Source organism: Calonectris borealis, chromosome 3, assembly GCF_964195595.1.
Source record: "Calonectris borealis chromosome 3, bCalBor7.hap1.2, whole genome shotgun sequence".
NCBI classification, from domain to species: domain Eukaryota; kingdom Metazoa; phylum Chordata; class Aves; order Procellariiformes; family Procellariidae; genus Calonectris; species Calonectris borealis.
This window is the reverse complement of record NC_134314.1, coordinates 62,630,461-62,652,262: the sequence shown is the minus strand read 5'-3', so window position 1 is coordinate 62,652,262 and position 21,802 is coordinate 62,630,461. Positions and strand designations below refer to the sequence as shown.

The 21,802-nt window shown below is 36.4% G+C and overlaps 1 protein-coding gene across 8 annotated transcripts in view; it reads left to right on the top strand.

Moving 5' to 3' along the window:
• The window catches only part of EPB41L2 (erythrocyte membrane protein band 4.1 like 2), a 125,542-nt gene extending 104,194 nt beyond the window's left edge, over positions 1-21,348 (top strand). The window contains exons 15-25 of one of the 8 annotated variants that reach the window (XM_075145825.1): positions 466-498; positions 3,591-3,737; positions 5,113-5,217; positions 8,158-8,304; positions 9,416-9,469; positions 9,678-10,238; positions 12,119-12,241; positions 12,745-12,843; positions 14,958-15,038; positions 17,803-17,941; positions 20,097-21,347. In XM_075145825.1, coding sequence (XP_075001926.1) covers positions 466-498; positions 3,591-3,737; positions 5,113-5,217; positions 8,158-8,304; positions 9,416-9,469; positions 9,678-10,238; positions 12,119-12,241; positions 12,745-12,843; positions 14,958-15,038; positions 17,803-17,910 — 1,458 coding nt within the window. In that variant the 3' untranslated portion in view covers positions 17,911-17,941; positions 20,097-21,347. Of the gene's footprint in view, positions 1-465; positions 499-741; positions 805-3,590; positions 3,738-5,112; positions 5,218-8,157; positions 8,305-9,415; positions 9,470-9,677; positions 10,239-12,118; positions 12,242-12,744; positions 12,844-14,957; positions 15,039-17,802; positions 17,942-20,096 lie in introns of all 8 variants that reach the window. The other 7 variants (XM_075145818.1, XM_075145820.1, XM_075145819.1 and 4 more) reach the window with 7 other exon arrangements.
• Positions 21,349-21,802: the final 454 nt, after the last annotated feature.

Genomic DNA, 21,802 nt, shown 5'->3' with positions numbered 1-21,802 from the left:
TCTTAAAATAATTAAGACAGTTTGTAAATACAGTATTTAGGTGTTTGACTTGAATCCTAGACTCTCTTACCAAAAGAACTCATGCATTAGATTCCATTTTCCCATCAATTTGTTGCAAAGTCTAAGACGCTTACCATAGAAATTACGCATATCATTATTTTCTTTACTCATTCTTAAATTTTCATTTGGGAAAACACTGAAAAGTACAGCAAGAAAGGGACATAGTGTGAAACTTCCATTTTTCATGCCACTTATGCCAAATACTACTTCAGCCATTCTACAACAATGTAGGTGAAGGAAGACCAAAGTCGCTTAATAATTTCAACACCACTTGGGGCCGAAACAGTAAAGGTCTGTAAATACAGCACGCTTTGCAGCATTTACAAAGAGATGAAGCCTCTGTGTTAGTCTGTAAGCGTATGTTAACGGTTCCTTTTCTTGATAATTTGCCATGTGCTCACATAGGTGGAATCTGAAGAAGAGGAAGCACAGCAGAAGGTGCATGGTTGTTTTTTTGAGGTTAAATCTGGCTGTAGCTGCCTGCCTTGTTAGCACCCTAAACTTTCTGTGGATTTAGTCTGAATAGTGCCTTTTCACCTTACCGTTTTATTTCCTTTCTTTAACTGTCTGATTCTAAGGGTCTTTTTTTATTTACTTGCTGTACATTTTATGTTCATTTTGGGTTTTTTTGTTTTTTGTTTTTTTTTTTTTATTTATTTTTTGTGTGGCTTAATTTCACAGAGCAATTCCTTCAGAGTAGACGGGGAAAATATTTATGTCAGACATAGCAATTTAATGTTGGAGGTTTGTATATAATATAAGAAACACTTTCCCTTCTCACGGGCTGCCAGGCTGCATGGGATGGGAGGTCACTTGCAGGCTGTTACAGACACAGTGCATGAAGTGCATGGGGGGAAATGTTGCATGTTATCATTTCAGTCTCTGAGTTTAAATTAAAAAAAGCAATACAAAAAAAAAAACCACCAAAAAAATCCAAACAAACCAAAAAAGCCCACAGCTTGAATGTTGAATGTACATTTTGTATGTTTTTACTAGATGTTTTCAAGGTGGCAACTGGGAATGATAGCCCTATTTAGATAAAGCAAACACATGGGTCCAATTCATAATCCTAAATGGGATTTTTATACATTGCTTCTCACTGTGCGCATCTTCTGTTGAGCAGGGTTTCTACTTTTCACCAGTTTAATCAACCTTTATTAAATACATTATCTGAATAAATGGAGTTAGTAAGGCATAAGCAGTGATAGAAGTAAAAACTAATTCTGGTTCTGACACTCATTGATTTTAGAAGCTTTGAGAAATGTATGTGAGGATCAGATTTTTAAAGAGAATGTTTAGATATGCTTCTGAAATCTTTGCCTTATTTTTTCACTTTTCAAATGGAAGTAATTCTTGCTTCCTAAAGGTTGGTTTTCATTGAAGATGAGCAATAACAAAGAGCTTTGAACAGTATGTAATGTGTAGTGCTTTGTCACTGAAGTAGGGATTTTTATTATAAGAATTTCCATATAGTCTGCTAATCTGGATTATTTTATCAAAGACTTTCTGTAGTTATAATCAGTGTCACTTAACTTGTGGTTAATAACATAAACTAGTAACTGAAGAAATTTTAGAAAATCCTACTGCTGTCTTTAATTTATTTTATTCATCCAGATGGGGCTATAAATAATTCCCTTTGTCACAAAAACTGTCTTTTTAAAAACCATTGGTTTTGTTCACTAATAAGGAGATGTACGGATCGCAGTAACCCAACTAATACGTTTTTCGGCTTTTTGCAGCTTTTGATCACTATTGAAACTTTGCTTGTGTATAACTTACTAAAGCACTGAAAGTGTGCATTGCGTAACTATGTTTTGATCAAGTCCAAGAAACGTGCCTTGTGTCAAGCCAAGACAGGTTTTTAAATTATGACATGATTGTTACAAGCTTCAGTTGGGTAACAGAATGCCTTTGGCATAAGGTTTTACTTCACTCAGAAAATACGTACTTCAGGAGTACATATTTAATGTCTCACTTGTTAGTCCTAGATTAAAAGTGAAACATTCATTCTGTGACAATATGAACCTACTGAGTTGCCAGAAGAGGAGAGGTTCTTAGTGTTCAAAGTGCATGTTTGCAGAATTAGGAAATAGATGTGCAGCACCAAACTGTTACTGGTGCTGAACATGCAAGTGAAAAGAAATTAGAAACTAATGCGTTTTTATTGGGTTTGGATTTTTCATGACTTAAGATGGGGTGTCTTTCCATTGTGAGCGCTGACTATAAAAATCCTAACCAAAATGTTAAAGTAAAATTTCAAAATGTTCTGTTACAAAGTGTGTAAAATCTTTGTACAAAAACCAGATGCATTACCTAAATTATTGTATCTGATTACATTCTTTTAATAATTATGTCTACATTGAAATTACTCCATTTTTAATCTTCAGTCTTTTAATTCTCTACTAAAAATGGATCTTAAACTTGAATTTCACCACAGAGTACTGGAAAAATATTCTTGTGTTAGAGCGTGCATAACCAATGTAGGCTTTCTCAAGACCTGGCATGCCGGAAGGAGGACAGATTACGAAAGCAGCGTGAAATCTGCTCTTCCCACCAAAGCCCAGTGTTGTATTTAAAGGACAATGAATTTCCAAGAGAGATTTTTGCCTACTTACCAGAACAGTTACATTTCTGCATAGCTCCTGATCCTTATGTCTGCTCCTGGTATAAAGTGAAAGACTAGCTTGTAGTTATTTCATCCAAGGTGCTGCAGCTTAGCCTCAATGGGACATCACAAAATCTAATTCGATATTCACGCGGTGTGTCCCCTTTGGCACTTGCCTACGTAGGTGCAATTTAGAGAGAACATCTCTTTGGTATTGGTGCGCACAAAAAGTATCCCTATTTGAGTGTTGTGTCTGCTGTCAGGTTCTTAAACATGGAATTGGCAGATAGCAGGCTTTAAGCCTTTAAATCTGATTCTTTCAGTAAGTTTAAGCCTACATGACAGGCACAATGAGCAGTTCCTCTGAAGTTGAGCAGGTGTTAGTTGCTTGCATATTTGTAGTATTGTCTTCACAGAAGTAAGTATTTTTCATGGAGCTTGTAATATCAAGAAAGATGCATTTTTATAATGCTTCTTGGGTTAGACTATTCTTTCTTACAGCTGCCTTCAGTAATATTAGTTATGCAGTATCCCAAAACACTTGCTTCTGTGCTTACAAATTTTAGATGAAACCAAGCAACTACTGGAAATCATTATTGTTTCATAGATCTTTTTTCATGTTTTGGATGAAAATAGCCCTTTGTTAAATAACCATAATAATGCACAGCATTATTTTTCCTTTGTCTTAAAATACGGAAGAAACAGTGTATGAGTGGACCTTCATTCCAAAAACAAAACCAAAAAAATCTTTGTTCCCTTATAGCCTTAAACTTTTTTATTTTAAGGCACTCCAAAGAAGAATAGCTCTTCAGACACAAGGCACTTTTCTTGGTTTGGTTTCTTTTTTTTTCTTTTTTTTTTCCCAGTTAAGTTTGCTTTTGTTGTCGTGTTTTGTCCTACTTTGTTTTACGTTGTGGGTTGCTAGGACCTGGATAAGACCCAGGACGACTTACTGAAACACCAGGCTAGCATTAGTGAGCTCAAGCGCAATTTCATGGAATCCACACCTGAACCACGCCCAAATGAGTGGGAAAAGCGGCGTATCACACCTCTGTCCGTACAGACACAAGGGGTATGTCACTGCAGACACTTGTCCGCATGCATTTCCGTACAACTCTGTATGTAATATAGTAAATGCAGTTTGTCCTTTAGATTAACACTTTTTTTGGCTAATGTAATACTTGTTTATACTAAGTATACATTAACTTTTTACCACTTATCATTGGACCTGACTTTAAATAATGTGTGGAATTTTATTCTTCTACAAGAACAACTGAATTAGAATCACTAGAAAAAAATGGAGGTGATGGCAGTATTTTCCTGTGTGTTAAGGACAGCTTAAGTTTCACTCTGATTTACACAGATTGATGGAGATAACTTTTCCGTCCTTTTCCCTCTCTTTAACTCTTCATAGACAGTTTGTGCATAAACACACACACAGCCTATGTGTTGTTTCAGAAGGATCTTATATGATCAGTTAATTTACAGTGTTGACTTCTTCAGGACATATTTAATGTAGTCGTTAAAATTTACTCACTTTAATCTCCAAAAGTCTGTAAAATGAATTTACCTACTTTTTCTCTATACCTTCTTCCTGACTGAACCTTAAAACAGCAGTTTGGAAAACAATTTTCTACAAATATCATCCTGAATGCTTGTGGCAAGAAAACTACCCAAATAAATTTCTCTTGCTGTTTTGAAACTTTTAGTTTTATGAGGAGTTATTTGCTCCTTCTTCCATAGAGTAGAAAGGCAAATCAGTCTTCAAAAGCAATCAATTTATCTTCTGTTGTTATCCTTTTCTTCCACCATTGTTCCTACCCTTTCCTCCTAAAAGTATTGTTGTCCTATCTCATTAAATTCTTAAGTTTTCTCTTTAGTCCCCGGAGAGATGAACTTTCAGTTAAGCTTGCTTGATGCTACCAAATGATTTTTGTTAATAAGACATTATTTCACTAAGATTCTTAAGCAATCTGAACTGTGAGTATGTACATACAGATAATACAGTCACAGACTGTATGGATCACTTCTTTAATGACTGTTTTGTTAATTTATGGTTACTGCCAAGAAATTATTCCTTAAATTCTGACTAATACCTAAAATATTTCCATGCATAGTGGTATATGCATAGGTTCAAATGCTGGTCAAATTCTCAAATATCCACAACACATTGGTTCATTTAATAGCTATAAATATCTTTTTGGTTAAAATAGACATTTATGTAAAAGTGTAACTTAATTTTTGTTATGTGGTTGTGTGTATTTTCTGTGTTGATTTCTTTGTATTGAAGTTGAGACCCCTCCAAGTTCTTCTTCTCTCTATTTCTTTTTTCCTCATCTAGTATGTCCTGTCACTTTCAGGTGGTTTGGTTTTATGTTTATGTATAGTGTGTGTCTTTCTCATTGCTTGTTGATTTACACTGGTTTTATAAAATGAAAACCAAATAGAAAAAAGGAGACCACATTTTCCAAGTGAAAACGCTGCCTGGGAAGGAGAAGCAGTGGACTGCAATGCCATGGATTGCTGGAGCAAAACCAGAGGAAACCAATAAGGTGGCTGCCCTGAAACCTACTGCCTTTTTGCTGTATCTGCTGTGGGCTAGCTTGGGCACTTCTTTCTTTTTCTTTTTTTTTCCCTGATGGAGATATCTTTTTTTAAGCCAGAACTGAAAGGAGAAGGTTGAGTTGTAAACCAGGATCTGTGTGTGTGTATGCATATACACATATATGAATGTCAGCAACATTCTGCTTAAACACGAAACTAGCTGTGAAGTTCTGAATGGCTGCTATTTGAAAAGAAAACCAATTTTTCACCAGAAAATTACTGTATTTTATGTGACTAGGATGACAGCAAAACATGTATTTCCATTCTGTAGGGAAATAATTGTCTGCAGTTATTTACCCTTCACACAAGAATTTTGGCTTTACATGTTTGCTATGTAATCATTATTCAAATCAGTAATGCTGTAGAAGCAGCTTCATTTCAAATGCAGCCTGGTTCTGAGTACCTCCAGGCTTCTGTATCTCTCTTTTCATCCAGGAAAAGAGGGATATTTTCTCCCCCATAACCTGGTTTAACATGTATGCAGTGAAAAACACTATATAACCAGTGGGACTACTTGCAGTGTGATAGTCATGATGGGTACCAATTGTGATGTTGCTTTTTTACATCACTTTTGGACTATTTTCCACCCCCTAGGAATTGGGACAAAAGTAGATTAATGTAAAGCTGTCAGTCCCATTTCAGTAACATATATAAATATGAGGATTGGGAAACAGTGTATTTCCATCCTGAATTATTTGTTAATGGATGTAGAGAAGTTTGTGTTCAAGTGTTTTGTTAACCCCAATTTATAAACTTGCTGGTATTAGTAGACTAATACATTGCTCAGTCCTATTTCTGGACTGTATGTTTCCTTGCCTGTCTTAGGATAGTTGGACAATAGACGAGTGTAAGGCAGGGATACCACTGCTGATATTCTTTCTTTTCTTCCTTCTTTTGCTCCAGTGAAAATACTTGCAAATAAGTCATTTTCTGTGTATGAGAAATGTTATTTTGGGTACATCTCGTTTGTGCCACTACACTTCTGTATCACCGTACTCCCACAAATGCACAGCATCTGTGACTTAATTATAACAGAAATTGTGACACATTGATATGTATGTCGCAAATAAATATGTGAAATTTTGTTATGTTATGAATACCCACAATATTTTATTTTTTTTAATCCATCCCCCCCACCCCTGCTGCTTATAAACAGTATTTCATGTTAATGTGTATGACTATGTACCAGAAGGAATTTGCCAGGAATTTAAACATCTTCACAGGCTGATACATTATTGTAACTACAGTGATTTGATGAAAAGTGCCAATCTATCTATACATTTCATCATTTTTACTGAATGCCTCCTCAGGGAACAGGGTTACATTATCAAACAAATTGTGTGATTGGGATTTTCCTTTTAAAAGATTAGAAGACCTAAAAATTTGAAGGTGGTAAAATGCAAAAAGATGGGTGGTTTGTGCCTGTCTTTAATTATATACATATGTGGGCAGAGACACATTCTGACCACACACCACATAAAGATTTTTTTTTTTTCCCCTGCCTTTTTTTTCACTGCTTTGGGTGGTTAGAAAACATGTGGTATCAGAGTACAGTAGAAGGAGTATCATGAACATTTTTGCCTTTTGATGTAATCTATTAATAGATGAACGTTTATTGGGCACGGTAAACTAGGGAAAGAAAGTGGAGGTGAAGAACACATTGCCCTGATGGATATTGAATGTTGCATGAGGGCAGATTTAATAACTTGCATTCACATTAAATTTTCTTAGCCACCTTTGAAATATACTTTAAATTTCATTGTAGGGAAAAAAACATAGGGGTTCTTTTTCTTTTCCTTCTCTGTTCTTCTGCATGCCATATGTGTTGTAGTACATGCACAGTAGCATGGTGTAACTTATGTCAGTTCAGATTCTACACCGCTACTCACTCGGTGAGTCCACATGGACTGCAGTTGTCTGCGTGGCACCTGGGCTTTCCTCTGGCGTGTGCTTCTGCTGAGATTCTCTGTAGTACCGTTTTCTACGACAGAATTGTATCTTACTGACTGTTGTCAAAATGTGTGTTATATCCATGTTAGGTATTTGTTACATTATTGGCTTTTTATTTTAACTGTTTTTACTTGTAACTTAATACTAGAGCTCACGGAAGGAAAACTGGAGTAAAGAATTGTAGCCTTTTCAGAGGCTTGTACCCACATGAATTTTGAAAGTTTGCTTTCCCGTACAGGTTCATAGTATTACGGAAAACAGACCAGACTATGAACACAATTTATGCTTTAAAGCAACACCGTTGCTTTAAGTATCCTTTTACATATGTTTGAATAAAACAAGTTTTCCCAGTAGAATGGGAAAGGCTTTTTGAAAACAGGTTCTTTAATAGAAACGGATTTGCTTAGGTTATTTAAGCATTTGAAAAACATATATGTAACATATATGATAAATAAAACCTCGTTTCAGTGTTGTGGGTATGTATTGTTCAAAGCAAATGTATTTGATTACCCTGAAGCTCTGAGCCAATTAGGCACTAGGTGGTGTTAAAAATGGATATTTAAAAGTATGGATATTCCATACTGGAGCGTATCCAAAATGGATATTCCAATAGTAAATACGGAATTGCTGCCTAAGTAAACTCTTCTGTTTGGAAAATCCATGGAAATGTTAATGTTTTCAATTTTTATAGCGTGATATGCATGGTGGAGAGACGCAGTATCGGAGCACGACTGTGTCGTGCGGTGACAGGAGTTTCTTGTCCCGTCGGTTCTCATGTCAGCTCACGGGGGCCCGTGCCCCCCGGCTCCCACAGCGCTCTCCCAGCCGAATCCGTGTCTTTGTCACCTGTCTCTCTTGCCAACCCTTTCCTTTGTAGGTCGCTGCCGCTCCGTCCGTCGCTGTTTAATTCTTTCCTTTCCCTTTCCTGCCTCGTCTAGAGCCTAGAAGAGGAGATAACGTCCATTTTATTTAGTAAGGAGGGCTTTTGCGCGAGCACGAGAGGGCCCTTCGCCGCCGCCAGCGTGGGGCCAGCAGAGGGCGCTGCGGGGGAAGAGACCGCCGCCGCCGCCGCCCCGCCCCCCCAGGTGCTTCCCCGCCCCGCCCCGGCGCTGCTCCCGCCTGCGCTGCCGGCTCTGGAACGGTAGGGGCTGGGCGGGGGACGTGGTCTGGGGGGATAGGCCCCCATCCCCTCTAAAGATTAATCACCGACCCCCAACGCCTTAAAAATGCCAGAAAGGTGGCCTGCAGCTTGCTTCTCCTGTATCAGAGCCGGTAAGCTGGTTGCTGGTATCAGAGGGGAGAGAGATCCAGCTAGAGAGCTTGATTCTCTATTTGCAACGCCCAAGAAATATTAATTGGTGCGTGTTTAAGCTTCACCAGGGATGCTGGCTGACACTCTGTAGGTGCTTTGCTTGGTAAACAGCAATAAAAGCTAGGATTAAGTCACAGATGATGTGTTGATTTTTGTGTTCTTATCATTTGAACTCAAATTTTGCTGCAAACCGTTCGCTAAAAATACATTAGATCAAAAAAAAAATCTAATACATAATTTACGGTGGGCTTTCTGGGGTATCCATCACAGATCATTTTGTTACGGAACAAATACTAATATAACTGCCTTAGTCTCATCATTTTGGCTCCAAACTGAATCCTAATGGGATCGTCTTGGTAATCATGTATTGCTATTCTGACAACACACCACCCTAAACAGTCTCCCTCTCGTTACCTATTAAGGTTCATAAAGTAACGGACCAAAGATGAACAACTAATAAAATCTTACAGTAAAGTCTTTTTTTATTTTGTATGATGATAAACTGATAGTAGAACGCTAAATAGGTTTTGGTTTTTTTTTTTACTTTCCCTTAATATTATTTATTCTTAATTCCTGATTTAACTGAGAGAAATAACTGCCTCAGTAGCATTACTGGCCAGTGCATTCATGCTTTTATTTTCAGTCTTTCATAATTAAATTCTTATCCCAATTAATAATGTCCATAATTCTTACCTACTTTTGAATGGAACATTTCAATGAAGTAGAAGGAAAGGAGCATAGTTCTATGTAAGTCTTATAGTGAATACACAGTATCTGTCTAGTGTCATCTATACACACATTCTTAAAGCTTGCTTGGAGGGTGTTACACTGTTGAAAAGGGTTATGCATTGATTTTTGTCCTCTGATTGCTTTTTGTTTCCCAGAGACATGCTTCCGGAGCAGAAGGGCCTTGTACTGGAGTCAGCGATGCTGATAAGGTTCTACTGATTTTTTCCATAGTTAAATTTGGCTCTAACTCTTCCAATCCATCTTCATTCTTTCTTTCCTTCCTTTTTCAGTTAACCATCACAACCATCTTTTGTCTTCTACATGACATGAACCAGCCATCAGCTAATCTTGTTTCCATCATTTTAATTTATTCACATACTCTACTTTTGTTTTTCCTCATCCATGTTTTTTGTGCAGAGTTCACATGAGACTCTGGACATAGTGGAGGAGAAGAAGCAGGCAGAGGTTGGGATAGAAGAAACACTAGTCGTAGACGAAACCAACAAAGGGAAAATGCAAGTTGCCACTGATGCTGGGGAAACATGTAAGGTGGAGCATCTGTCAAAAAAGGACTCTTCATCATTGCCATCAGATAGTAGCAGCAGCAGCAGTAGTAGTGAGAGTGAGGATGAAGAGGTGGGAGAATACCAGCCACATCATAGGGCAATTGAGGAAGTCATCAGGGAAGAGCAGGAAGAAGAGGAAGGTGTGAAAAGGAAAGAACATGAAGAAAAAATACAGCATGTGGAAGCCACACCAAAAGGCAGTAAACTAAATGTACCGGTTGAGCACACACAAGTTACAGATGAAGATTTGGTCCAGGAAAATGCAGTTACCATAGCTACAGAAGAGAAGAATTTGTCAGAGGAAATTAAGCAAGATTTAGGTGAAGAAAAAGAGGAAGAACAGCTCAAACTCAATGGAGATGTGTCTCATGTTGACATTGATGTTGCACCACAAATAATTTGTTGTTCTGAGGTAAATGGTAGAACAGTTTGACAACTAGATTAAGCAGAGATATTTCTTGGGGTGTAAATATACCTGCCTTTCTTCTTCTCCTATTCCTCCAGCTCTTCAGGCGTCCAACAAGATTCAGATCATTTGGAAGGGGAAACCATTGATGAGCAGTGAAATTCTGTCTCCTTCAGTTATGGTTTCTGACTTTTTGCTAGAACTGAGTGAGAATCACCAGTAAGGCAAACCTTCCGAAGACTGCCATCTCCTTTTTCTCTCCCCCTTGTTTTATGTGCACACACATAACGTATATTTATTATTTACATGTTTCCAATGTTTTAAGTCTCGTCTTGTCTATTTGTCAATTGTTTTTGACACGTCCATGACATGTAATTGTGATTGGAAAATTATTGGCAATTGAAATTAGAAAACACCCGTCACAAATTTTTGTTCCTTTTTTTTCCCCTCATTACTCACTGCTTTTCTTGCCTTTTTTTCTTTTTCCTTTTAAAAAATGTTATGAGCTTACAGGCTAGAAATTGCATAGGTGAGAGCACTGCATTGTAAAGGGATGAGGCATATATCACGATCTTACCGTGAAGTCTTCTAGTGCAGTAGATATTTAGGGAAGCATGCATGGGTTCCAGTCACAATCAGTTGTTTTAAGACAAACAAGTTCGAAGGGTTCATTACTGGGCAAACTTTATAAAGAAGAAGAAAGGGCAAAAATGAAGTGCAGGGATGCATCTCTTTGTAAAGTTGGCATGATCTTCTGCTGAGTTTTTCAACTATTGGGTGGGCTTTTTCCTAGTTGTCTACCTGCTTGTTCTTGTAATGGTGGCAAAATTTTTTTTTCCTTGCACGTAAATCCAAACAACTTACTTCTTTCTTTTGTTGTCTTTTGCATAGCAAGGTGTTCTGATTAATGATGTGAAAGAATTAGTTTATAAGACCTTTAGAAGTTGCAGGCACCCACACTTCCTAAAAACGTAACTAGTTTGGAGGAAGGAGAGAAGGCTGCTGTGTGTGCAAGTGTGTGTGAGGGAAAGAAAGGATTTTTTTTTTCCCCAGGGATTTCTCCCCATGTGCATCCAAAATCAATGGGAGATAGCAACTGATGCATCTAGAAAAATATCAAAAGGCTTTACTGGGTATTTTTTTTAAAGTACTTAAATATATTGAAAATCTGCTCCAATAAGATAAGTCACAAGTTCACTGGCCTACAGACCCCTGCTTAATTGCTTTCTTTGTGATATTGCAGAGAAAACCACTAGCTAACTCCAAATGGTTAAAACGGCTTTTTAGGATTGTTGTCAAAAGAAACCATTGATTTCCAGAACTATTACATTGAATGTAGACTGCCTAAAATCCAATTGTCAAAGCTGTTTTTCTGTTCCAGAAGTAGCACATATTAAAACGTTAAACTTTTATGTAATTTCCTTGGAATTTCTAGTCCTTATTTGCAGTTTGACTAAGCAATGATAGGTATTTTCCCAGATTAATTCTAATATGAAGCTCATCCATCTGAGCTAGCTATCAGCTTATTTATGCAAACTAAGATTTTTTTTTTTTTCCTAGTGATGCTCTTTTACACATTTTCAATACCTGTGTTGCAGCTTGGTTTTAGCAGTTGCCTTCTGTGATATATACTGTTGGCTGAAACACAGAACTTTGGCAAGGTTATTAGGAGGTTAAATTTTCTTACCATGTTATGTAGATACTGGAGGGCTGGTATATTAGTCTTCATTTCACTTTGCTTATTTATTGCATGCTTTTTGATTGGGAAGACAGTCAAATACTTATCTTACTGTTAGCTTTTCTTGAGTTTTTGGTTGTGTTTTCTTGGTCCACTTTACAAACATTCTTCTGTCTTTTGAATTGATTGGTTATTTCTTGCACCACAGCCTCCAGTAGTGAAAACAGAGATGGTAACCATTTCAGATGCCACACAGAGAACTGAAATCTCCACTAAAGAAGTTCCAATTGTTCAAACAGAAACTAAAACTATCACATATGAGTCTCCACAGGTATGGTGTCTGGGTTATTACATTGTTTGCAAGCTGGTTTTTATTCCAGCTACTTGTAGATCAAAATAGATAATGTCAAAAAAATGCTTTTCAAAAACCTATACATTTTTCTAGCAGCAAAGAGTATACTTTGGCCATGAATTAGGTAAGTGAAATGTGTGTAGACAAAGCAGTGTTACTCCCAAAGTTCTAAGTGTTGCGTTTTTTTTTTTATATAAAGACTTAGTTGCTGTCTGCAAATGTACAACTCAATTTTAGTTTTGGAAACTTGATTAAAATATCTCATTGCTCCTGAAGGGAACATGTAGCTTTGATCGTAAATTTTCCACAAGAATGAACCATAACAGAAGTCTTACATGACTCAGTAAACTTGGATGGCTTCTGTTTAGATTTCAGTTCTAACTGAATAAAGAATGTGTTTAGTAAGAAAACCATCCTTTTCTCCTGTGAAAACAAGGCTTTTAAATGCCAAAATACAAAAATACCATTTTTTTCCCTTGCAGTTTGATGGCAGTGCTGGTGGCAATGCTGGTGTGCTGCTGAGTGCACAGACAATTACATCAGAGTCGATTTCTACTACCACAACTACACACATCACAAAGGTAAAATATAATGTCTCTCTGAACTAAAAAAAAAAACCCACAAACCCTCAAAATAAAGTCTTACATGAAGTTTCTCATATATCTGCTAATTTATTGGAGAAAGCTGACTTGAAATGGATTGGATTCATTCCAGGCATGTGTGAGAGTTAATCTTTCTGTACACAGATTTTGAACAGAGAAGCCCTAACGAATAAGCGGGAATATCTGGGAACAAAACAGGGAGAGGGAGAAAAATATGATTAATTTTTTTAGTACTTCATATAAGTCTTATTTCTGTGTTTGACAAATGAGTACGTATCTAAATTTTTAGTTTCAGTCCTGTCATCACTCACTGGTATCTTACAGTATCTTTGTTAATGTAAGTGATTTGTCAGAGGTTCGCAGGAGCTCTGCTAATGGCATCTGTTATAAGGATGAACTGAAACAATATTTTCTCAGCCTTAGTGTTGATGATCCTTGTGCTGCTAGGTTTACAGCGTATTTAGAAAGAGACCATACCACTCGATTACTTTGCAAGCATATTTTGGTGCTGAATTATGTGCTCTGCATTCCATGCTTGAAAAGGAAAGGAAAACTCAGTTAACAGAACATGTAATGTTTCATGCCACAGTATGTTAGAACTACCAAAGTGTGGTGGTGGGTGGTGGTGGTAGTGATGATGACTATTGTTATTATTGTTGTTGTTATTAATTTATGTAAATATTTATCAAATTTTAGGTGTGTCCCAACAACACAGTTTTGAGCTCTTGTCATTGAACTCTTAACATAGTTTTCCAAGAAAATTACAGAAAGCATTGTTTAGGGTGAAGCAAAAGGGAAGAAGGAAATACAAGGTGTGAGTTTGGGATTTCCCCCCCCCCCCGCCCCGAGACAAGGAGTTTCATATCATCGCAGAATGGAACAATAGTTCACTACTCGCTGGATATATATTCAATATATATATTCTTAAGATTGAAAGGTGTATTCGCAGACTTACTGTAGAAGAATGATGTTGGAAAGTTGTCAGATAAAAGTCACATAAAATAAAGTAAGCTCAGAATTTAAAATGTGCATGTTTTGTAATACAGACTAGTCAACAGGTCCTTTTCAGTCTCCTGCTCCCTTTTGAAATCATTAAGCCACCACCATTTTAGAAAAAAGTCTTTATTCAATAAATTGTGCTACCACAGGAGGAGGGGGGCAGGAAGTGGACATTTACTTGTCAAGTTCAGATATCAAATAATGCTGCTTTTTGGGAGGAACCATTAAAGAAAAATGGTTTCAGTCTTGTTTTGTACTAAAAAATAACTGGGATTACCGTAATGCAGCAGATCCTTATCTTTTCTTACAGACTGCTTATCGTCAATTCAAAAGACTGAATTTTCTAAACTACCTTTCTATTTTACATCCCAAACTGTTCATTATTGATAAAGGGACCTGCCAAAATAGTTTTAATATTCTAATGGTGTTCTTAACAGAATCATCTTGGATCTTTTCTAATATGGTCAGTGTATCTGAAGTAGTAGTTTATTCTTTCCTCTTATATAGGCTGATTTAAAAAAAAAAAAACAAATATAATGTTATTTCTGTGAGAATTTTTCTATAAGCTAAAATGTTTTAATCATTAGCATAAGAAATGAAGAAACAAAGCACAAAATTATTTCCATCAGCAACGTGAAATATCTTGAAAATATCTCACTAAGGTCCATGAATGGCAGAAGTGAAAACCAGATCATCTTTGGATTTAATGGCATAGGATTCTTCAGAGACAGAGAAGAGGCCCATGATAGATGGGTTGAAACCAAAGAAAAGACTCCTGGAATTTCCTTCTTGCCAGATTTATATGGTGGAGGAAGCTGGAATGCCAGTTTGTCTGCATATCTAGATCTGTTCACACTTGAGCTCCAGTAACAGAAGCAATTCTCTATTAGTTGGCTTTTATCAAATTTAGCAATTGCTAGAATGTGACTAACTACATAACTGAAAAAGAAAAAGGATGATTTAGCACCGAGAATATTTACTACTAATTGCAACTCAGTCACAGAAATTTATTTGCTTCAGTGCAACAGAAAGGAGTGCTTTGTGGCAATAAGGAATAATTACAAGGATGTTTTCTTCTTTTGTGCCATCTGTAGATGGTAAAAGGTGGGGTATCAGAAACAAGAATTGAGAAGCGCATTGTCATTACTGGAGATGCAGATATTGACCATGATGAGGTGAGTATGTAAGCTGTTAACACTTAAAATGTGCTTTTTGTAGTCCAGTGAGATCTAGATGATATTTCAGAAACCTAAAATAAGAGAAAGGTAGAGAAGTTGAATAAGAGGACATAGAAAGACCCCGAGACTGTTAATTGTGGCAAAGTTGTTAAGCGGTCGTGTTTTGTGAACAAGGAGCCTTTAGAATATAACTGAAAGAAAAACAGCATTTGTAACTTTGCATACTTCACAGATCATGTGAACGGATTTCTTACTATTTTTAAAGGGATTGCTTCTTTTGGAAGAAATTTGTTAAGTGCTGCTTTTGCCATTTGGGAGGAAAAGCATTACTAAAATAATTTTATTTTGATGCATTAATCTGGGTAGATGGGAGTCTCTACTGCATTGTGTCAGCAACATCTGAATGCAGCACTCATTTTGACTGAAAGCTTTGAAATACATTAAAGCATAAACTGCTCGAATTTAAAAAATAGTTTTTGACTTGTATTTATAGAATTCTGTATAACAAAAGTAGTTGTTGATCTGCTGGAATCTTGTGTAAGTACCTTTCATTTCTATCAGTACCAAAGCAGTATTTTACAACGTCTTAGAAACTAAAGTTAAAATCACTTCTACCGGCCCAATTAAGAAGGCTGAATTTAAGCAGTACACAGAAAAATAATTGAGCAAGTGCAATGATCTATTCTTTGTAGTGATGATTACACAATTTTTATTGTTTTTCATCTAAGAAACTGTAGTAACAAAGTCGATCAACAGTCACTGGATAATACAAATGGAAAAGCCTACCTTCTACATAAATTTGTAGTGAGTCCTTTACACTAACTTTATGAAAGCTACACAAATCAACATAACAGGATTTAATTTAAAGAGCTCTTGGGGAATTTAATTTCACATTTTGATCTGCCTCGAAAAAGTGGCTCTTGACAAGTTGAATCTCTTCTTGAAACTCGTAATTAAATGACAGGGCTGTTCAGCATCAGACATGGCTCTTGTTTGCCTTGACACACGTTCAGTGCACTTCAGACGTCTGGAAAGGTCACACAATACCTTTAGTATACCAGACAATGCTGCAGTAAAACTGTTCTCTAAGTCCTTCTTTGTTTTGAGATAAGTGGGTCATGAAGGAAAAAATGAAATTATAAAGAAGAAAGTACAAAATACGATTTTAATCACTGAAGTTTAAAGCAGCCGTGAGCAGCTTTTAACAGATTTAAGGAATCTCTACCACTTTTTCTTCAGTGCGTATGTAGCTCTTTAGATGCACAAACTACATGCTGGATGTTTATTCTTTTGTCTTTTAGCTCCCTACATCACTAAAACAGTTTTCAATAGGAAAATAATATTTTAAATTGGAGTTTCAGAACACAAATGCTTGTATTACTTGTTGTAATTTAACAATTAGAGAGTTAAAGTCTTTTCATTGTTTATGGTTTGATTATAAACACTGATTCTTAAATCTCAACAGCCACTTTCTTTTAAATCCTCATTTGTACTACAGAGATTACACTTGGCATATTGTAAAAGGCAAACTAATAAAAAATTGTAGGATTAATACATCAGCTAACATCAGTATTGTACCAATGCATGTTGTGTGTTCTTCTGTACATATTTCCTTAACAGGACTTCAGATTCATTATCATATAATACTTCAGGTGGCTAATATTGGTGTTTCCAGTCTCTCTTCAGAGTTAGTTATTTCTTCTCCTACTTACTACCTATGCCTCAGGAAAACATCACTTTTCTAAATTAAGTTACACCTTTTTGTTGCATTGTATTTTTCTTGCTCCTTCTAGTGTATTCAGTTTTTTTTCAGTTGTGATTGATACTAAGGTGAACAGTGAGCTTACTGTTGCCTCAGAATGCCTTCCAGTTTCTTCTTTTTTTTCTTGTGTTGCGTTCCAGTAATGCAGCTCACTGAAATAAGATTCAGATCAGGGGAAGGAACAGAAGGCCTCAGGTGCTCTTTCACCTCTTCTGCCTCAGAGGGTGCTGTAATGTAGGCGACTGTAAAGCCTTGTATAGAATAGAATAGAACAGAATATTTCAGTTGGAAGGGACCTACAATGATCATCTAGTCCAACTGCGAGCTGTGTATATTGGTACGTCTCTTAAGAAGATAAAATTTCTTAAAATGTGGAGGAGGGATTATAAGAAACTGAGTAATACTTATATTTACACTTCCCTGAATTAAACTAGAGAAAGTTTTCTTAAACTAGTAATAGGAGAAAAAGGACATTCTTATGCTGAGAAAGATGTTTCTGTTATGATCTTCTTCCAGAGTTTCAGTACCATACTTAGTACACATTCCAAAGTATCTTTCCATTTTGTTCAGGAAACTGAAGGGAACTCTTGTTTTTCTGTACTGTGTACATTCTTGTTAAGTATTTATTCGCTGGATCTGTTGCAGAAGTTCAAAAGCTTCTGGGGTATAAGAATACTTTTTGTCTCCTGGAATGAACTAGAAAAGTTACAGGATAACTTTATGGTTACTTGTTACTTCCTGGAAATTTTGGTAGATTTTTAGCATAGTGGTTTTGGGGTTTTGGTGTTTTTTTTTTTTTTGGTTGGGTTTTGTGTTTTGGGGTTGGTTAGTTTTGTTTTTTGGTTGTTTGTTTGGTTTTTTTTTACCCCTGAGCCCTCTCAAGTTCAGGAGTTTAGGGTTCTGAACAATTATAACCAAAATTTCCGATGCCACTCTCCCATTCTCTGGCCCCGTGTCCTTTTGCTGTTGTTGAGTTACATATTTCAAATACATTTGCAGGCCCTGGCACAGGCAATCAAAGAAGCCAAAGAACAGCACCCTGACATGTCTGTCACAAGAGTAGTGGTGCACAAAGAAACTGAACTTGCTGAGGAAGATGAAGAGTAAAATAAAAAATGCCCTCAAGCAAATACTTCAGGTAAGCTTATGTATATAATTAACATAGGAAAATGTAGCATCAGTTTTCTGTTGCATTCTGTATTAAAAGGCTTGAAAAATATGGGGCGTCTTTGATACATCCTATCACAAAATGGTGAGTTGAAACAGGCGTTAATAGACTGTTAGTGTAAGAATTTTTATCTTAAGTCCAATCTGACATTAATTTTAATTGCCAGTTTTCCTGTATATGTCTCCCAGTTTTGTCACAGTACTCTCATGGCATTTCCTACGATGTTTGGTCAAGTTATTGTAGTTTATATTGAAGTGAGTTTGGGCCACTTCTGCAAAACATGAAGGATGTGTCACATTTTTCTGTTTACCTGTACAATTACAGTCCTTGCCTTACATCTTGCTTGTTTAGTGGGAAGACTATGTGCAGTTCCTAGTAGTGAAAGGGCACATTTGGAACATTTTAATTTAGTCAGCTAATTCTTAATCCTAAGCACACTGAAATATTTAACCTTCTATCATTTTCCCAGGCAAGGAGGTAAATGCATTGCAAACTCAAGTTTTAAAGCCTCTTATCAGTTCAAAGAGGTATTTGAAGGAATGTCAGTTTATTAGGCCCTCATTTCTAGGAATAAAAAAAAGGAAAAACAAAAAAACCCACCCTTCTCTACTTGATGTATTCAATAGAAAGATCAGAATGAACACTGAATAAATCTGCTGTTGCAGTGGTTATAGGCAACTCCAGAAGGGCTTGGAAAAATCCACATCACTTTTGAGAGAGCTATTAATTTGTAGCAAGGAGAATACCTGTGGTTTAGATAATTTCATTGTTCCCTCGGTACACAGCAACATTAAACATGCGTGATCAAACCATCCTTCTCGTATTTTCAGCATTTACATAGCAGGTTCTAAGGTAGAAAGATACACTGAGACAGCAGAACAGATCATTTTGATTTGCAAGGATTTACTGTTATAATATGTGCTACCATCAGATTTTTCATTTATTATTAATCAGTGTGAATTTAAAGATCTTGGGAGTGGGGATTGCTGCTTCTGTTACATTTGTGCAGAATGTGCCAGTTTCTTCATGCTACCTTAATCCAGAAAAGTATCTTTCAAATCAGTGTTCAACATAATCTATCTCATATAAGTAATTAAAACACCTTTCTTGAAGGGACTGTGTCATGGGAGGAAGAAACAATCTTGGCATATTTGCACATTTCTACATTAGTGACTAACTGCAAAGTTGATTCTGTTCCTTCATCAAATATTTAACTACTTTGTAAAAATTTTATTCAGAAAAAAACATTCAAAGAATTCCTTCCATCTGCTGAGGGTGGTTTTTTGCTTTTTTGAGAAATTTTGAGAAATTGTGGAATGGTGTTTGCAGTGTATCAGTGTGTCAGATGTTCTTGTCTAAGTTTGCCAATTGCTTTACAGCTCTTGGTCTGAAATGCTTGTGAGAGAGTAAAAGAGGACTGATATGAAGACATTTCACCATGCTGCTCTTGTATTTGAGACCTGGTGACTTGTTTGACTAATGATGCCTTTCAGTTAAACATTAAGGAAAAAACTTAGTTGTCTAAACACAGGCCACCTGAAGTGCCTTGAATATCTGTCTGCAGCTTGGACCATCAAGAGACCTATGCCCTCCTGTAGCAGCAACTGAAGGGCAGGTGGGACTGCAGAAACGGCTCTAGACAATTGTGTTTAGGCAATGGAGTCATGCCACGAACCTTGCTTAGTTGTTTCTAAGGTGATGAAAGCTCTGCCCCGATGACTACAGCAGCATTGTTTGTGTAGACTTGTTCTCTCTGATAAAAGTGAGAGATATTACACTCTGATTCTGAGGGATTATTACTTGAACAAATATCTTCATTTTTTATTTATGCACTAGATTGTGGATTAAAATTTTCAGTAAACTGTGCAAGAGGGGACTATTAAAATATCATGAGAATTTTGGGGAGGGAAAAATACACTAAAGCAAGAAAAACATTGATAGAAACTGAATTACTGTTTACCTCATGACTGACGGGGGCTTTAGTTAATGCAACATTTTTTAATGAAATAACCTTCCCCCAAAATAACCTATATGGGAAAAATTACTTTTTGACTCTGATCATGTGACATTCACATAGTATCTGTTATGAATGCTTATGTAATCTTCTCCTTCCCTTTTCTTGCAGAAGTAAAAATGATACTGACTGTGATCATGACCATGAAGAACTGTAATCATTCCAAGTTGTCACTACTCTACTGAATTCACCAAGCCTAGCAATGATGACCAGATGTTCAAGACTTAAATGCCAATACCAAACTCCATTTTAACATCTTTGGTCTATGTTCCCTTACAATCTTTCTTGTTTATTTTTTATAACCACTTCTTAACAATCTTAGATTTTTTTAAATGACGTTTTAGAGGGTATGATCTTCTTTTGCACAAATACTTGTATTTTTGAAGCTGATTCTTAATTATATGAAAGTGAACAAAAAAGAAGTCTGGAAAGCATTGTTCACTGGAGCAGGTGGTAATTGTGCAGGAAGGGGGATCTTAACTAATTTAGGTATAGTTTTTTCCAAATATTTCAAGTGAAATCTCTTACTGGAGTAATTTACAGATTACTTTTTTTTTTCCAGATTATTCAGGTAAATATATGGTATCACATAACAAAGATTTTTATAAAAATACAACATTTCCTAAAATTTGAAAAAATATATTTCTTTGGATAAATTTTATACTGATATCTCTGTAACTCTTTCTGTTCTAAGATTCTCCTCTCTGTGGAGCAGAGATGGCGTGGCAGTCTGTAGAGGAGAAGGAGTTGCAGACACATTTCTTCTGACTGAGCACTGTGTTCTTTTTGCACTTTGGTGCCAATGCTCAACTTTTTGCAGACGTTTTGCTGTCTGCAGCATTCCAGATAAGGAAAGAAGGAAAAACAATATATCTTTCTCTTCTTCCAACAAGAGATGATCTAGGCAGCTTAAAACCTTAGTGCTTTTTTTCTTACTGTGTCCAAATTTCAACACTTCCATTATTTGAATACATGTGTAGAATGCTCGCTTTCTATTAAAGCTCACTGTCTCCATGTTAGAACTGACATTTCTGTTATTGAGAAGATATATGTTTCAGATGCTTCGTCTAATGGCTAATGCAGGTTTTTAGGATACTGAGTAGAAGTGTACGATGGACTTCCTTCATAAAGTAATAAGACAGTACCATCATTTGAGACTGCCATTGAGAAAACCTGTTAATTATTTTGGATTTTATTTTTATTTTGTTCTTGCAGGGGGGTTGTTTGTTTGGGGATTTTTTTTCGCTGTTGACTCTGTGTATAGTTAAAATGCCAAATTAGATTTATAGCAGCTTGAAGTTGTATTAAGTGATATTTTGCTTTCTGTAATTCTGTTATAAAATAAAGTTGTTTATTCTCTGTATGGCTTTTGGCACTCAGACGTAAACTTGGAAGATATTTAAAGTGAGCAAGTCGGTTATGAGAAACTGCAATTCTAGAGGCCACAGAACCTCGAAAAGCAGGGATTAGTACAAGTAGTCTCCGGTGTTACCAGGAGGGTGGCACAATTGTCTGGCTCCTAATGCTGATACTGAAGTATCAGTGTTTTTTAGACATCTTCCAATAAGCATCCTGGTTTCTGTGGTTCAGAGCAGAAATTGTCAGATGCCAAAAAAGACGAGATTTGGACAGCACAGCGCAAGTTAAAATGCCCCTCAGTCTGCAAGTGGTTCTACTGAGTTCATTGAGTTAGGATGTACTATGATTTTCAAGTGACAAAACAAATCATAATACTTCGCAGTACGTTCTTTTTCACTTCTGAGCAATGTATTTTTGGTGCTATTCTCAGTTTAGATTGCTGCCATCTGTCAGCATGC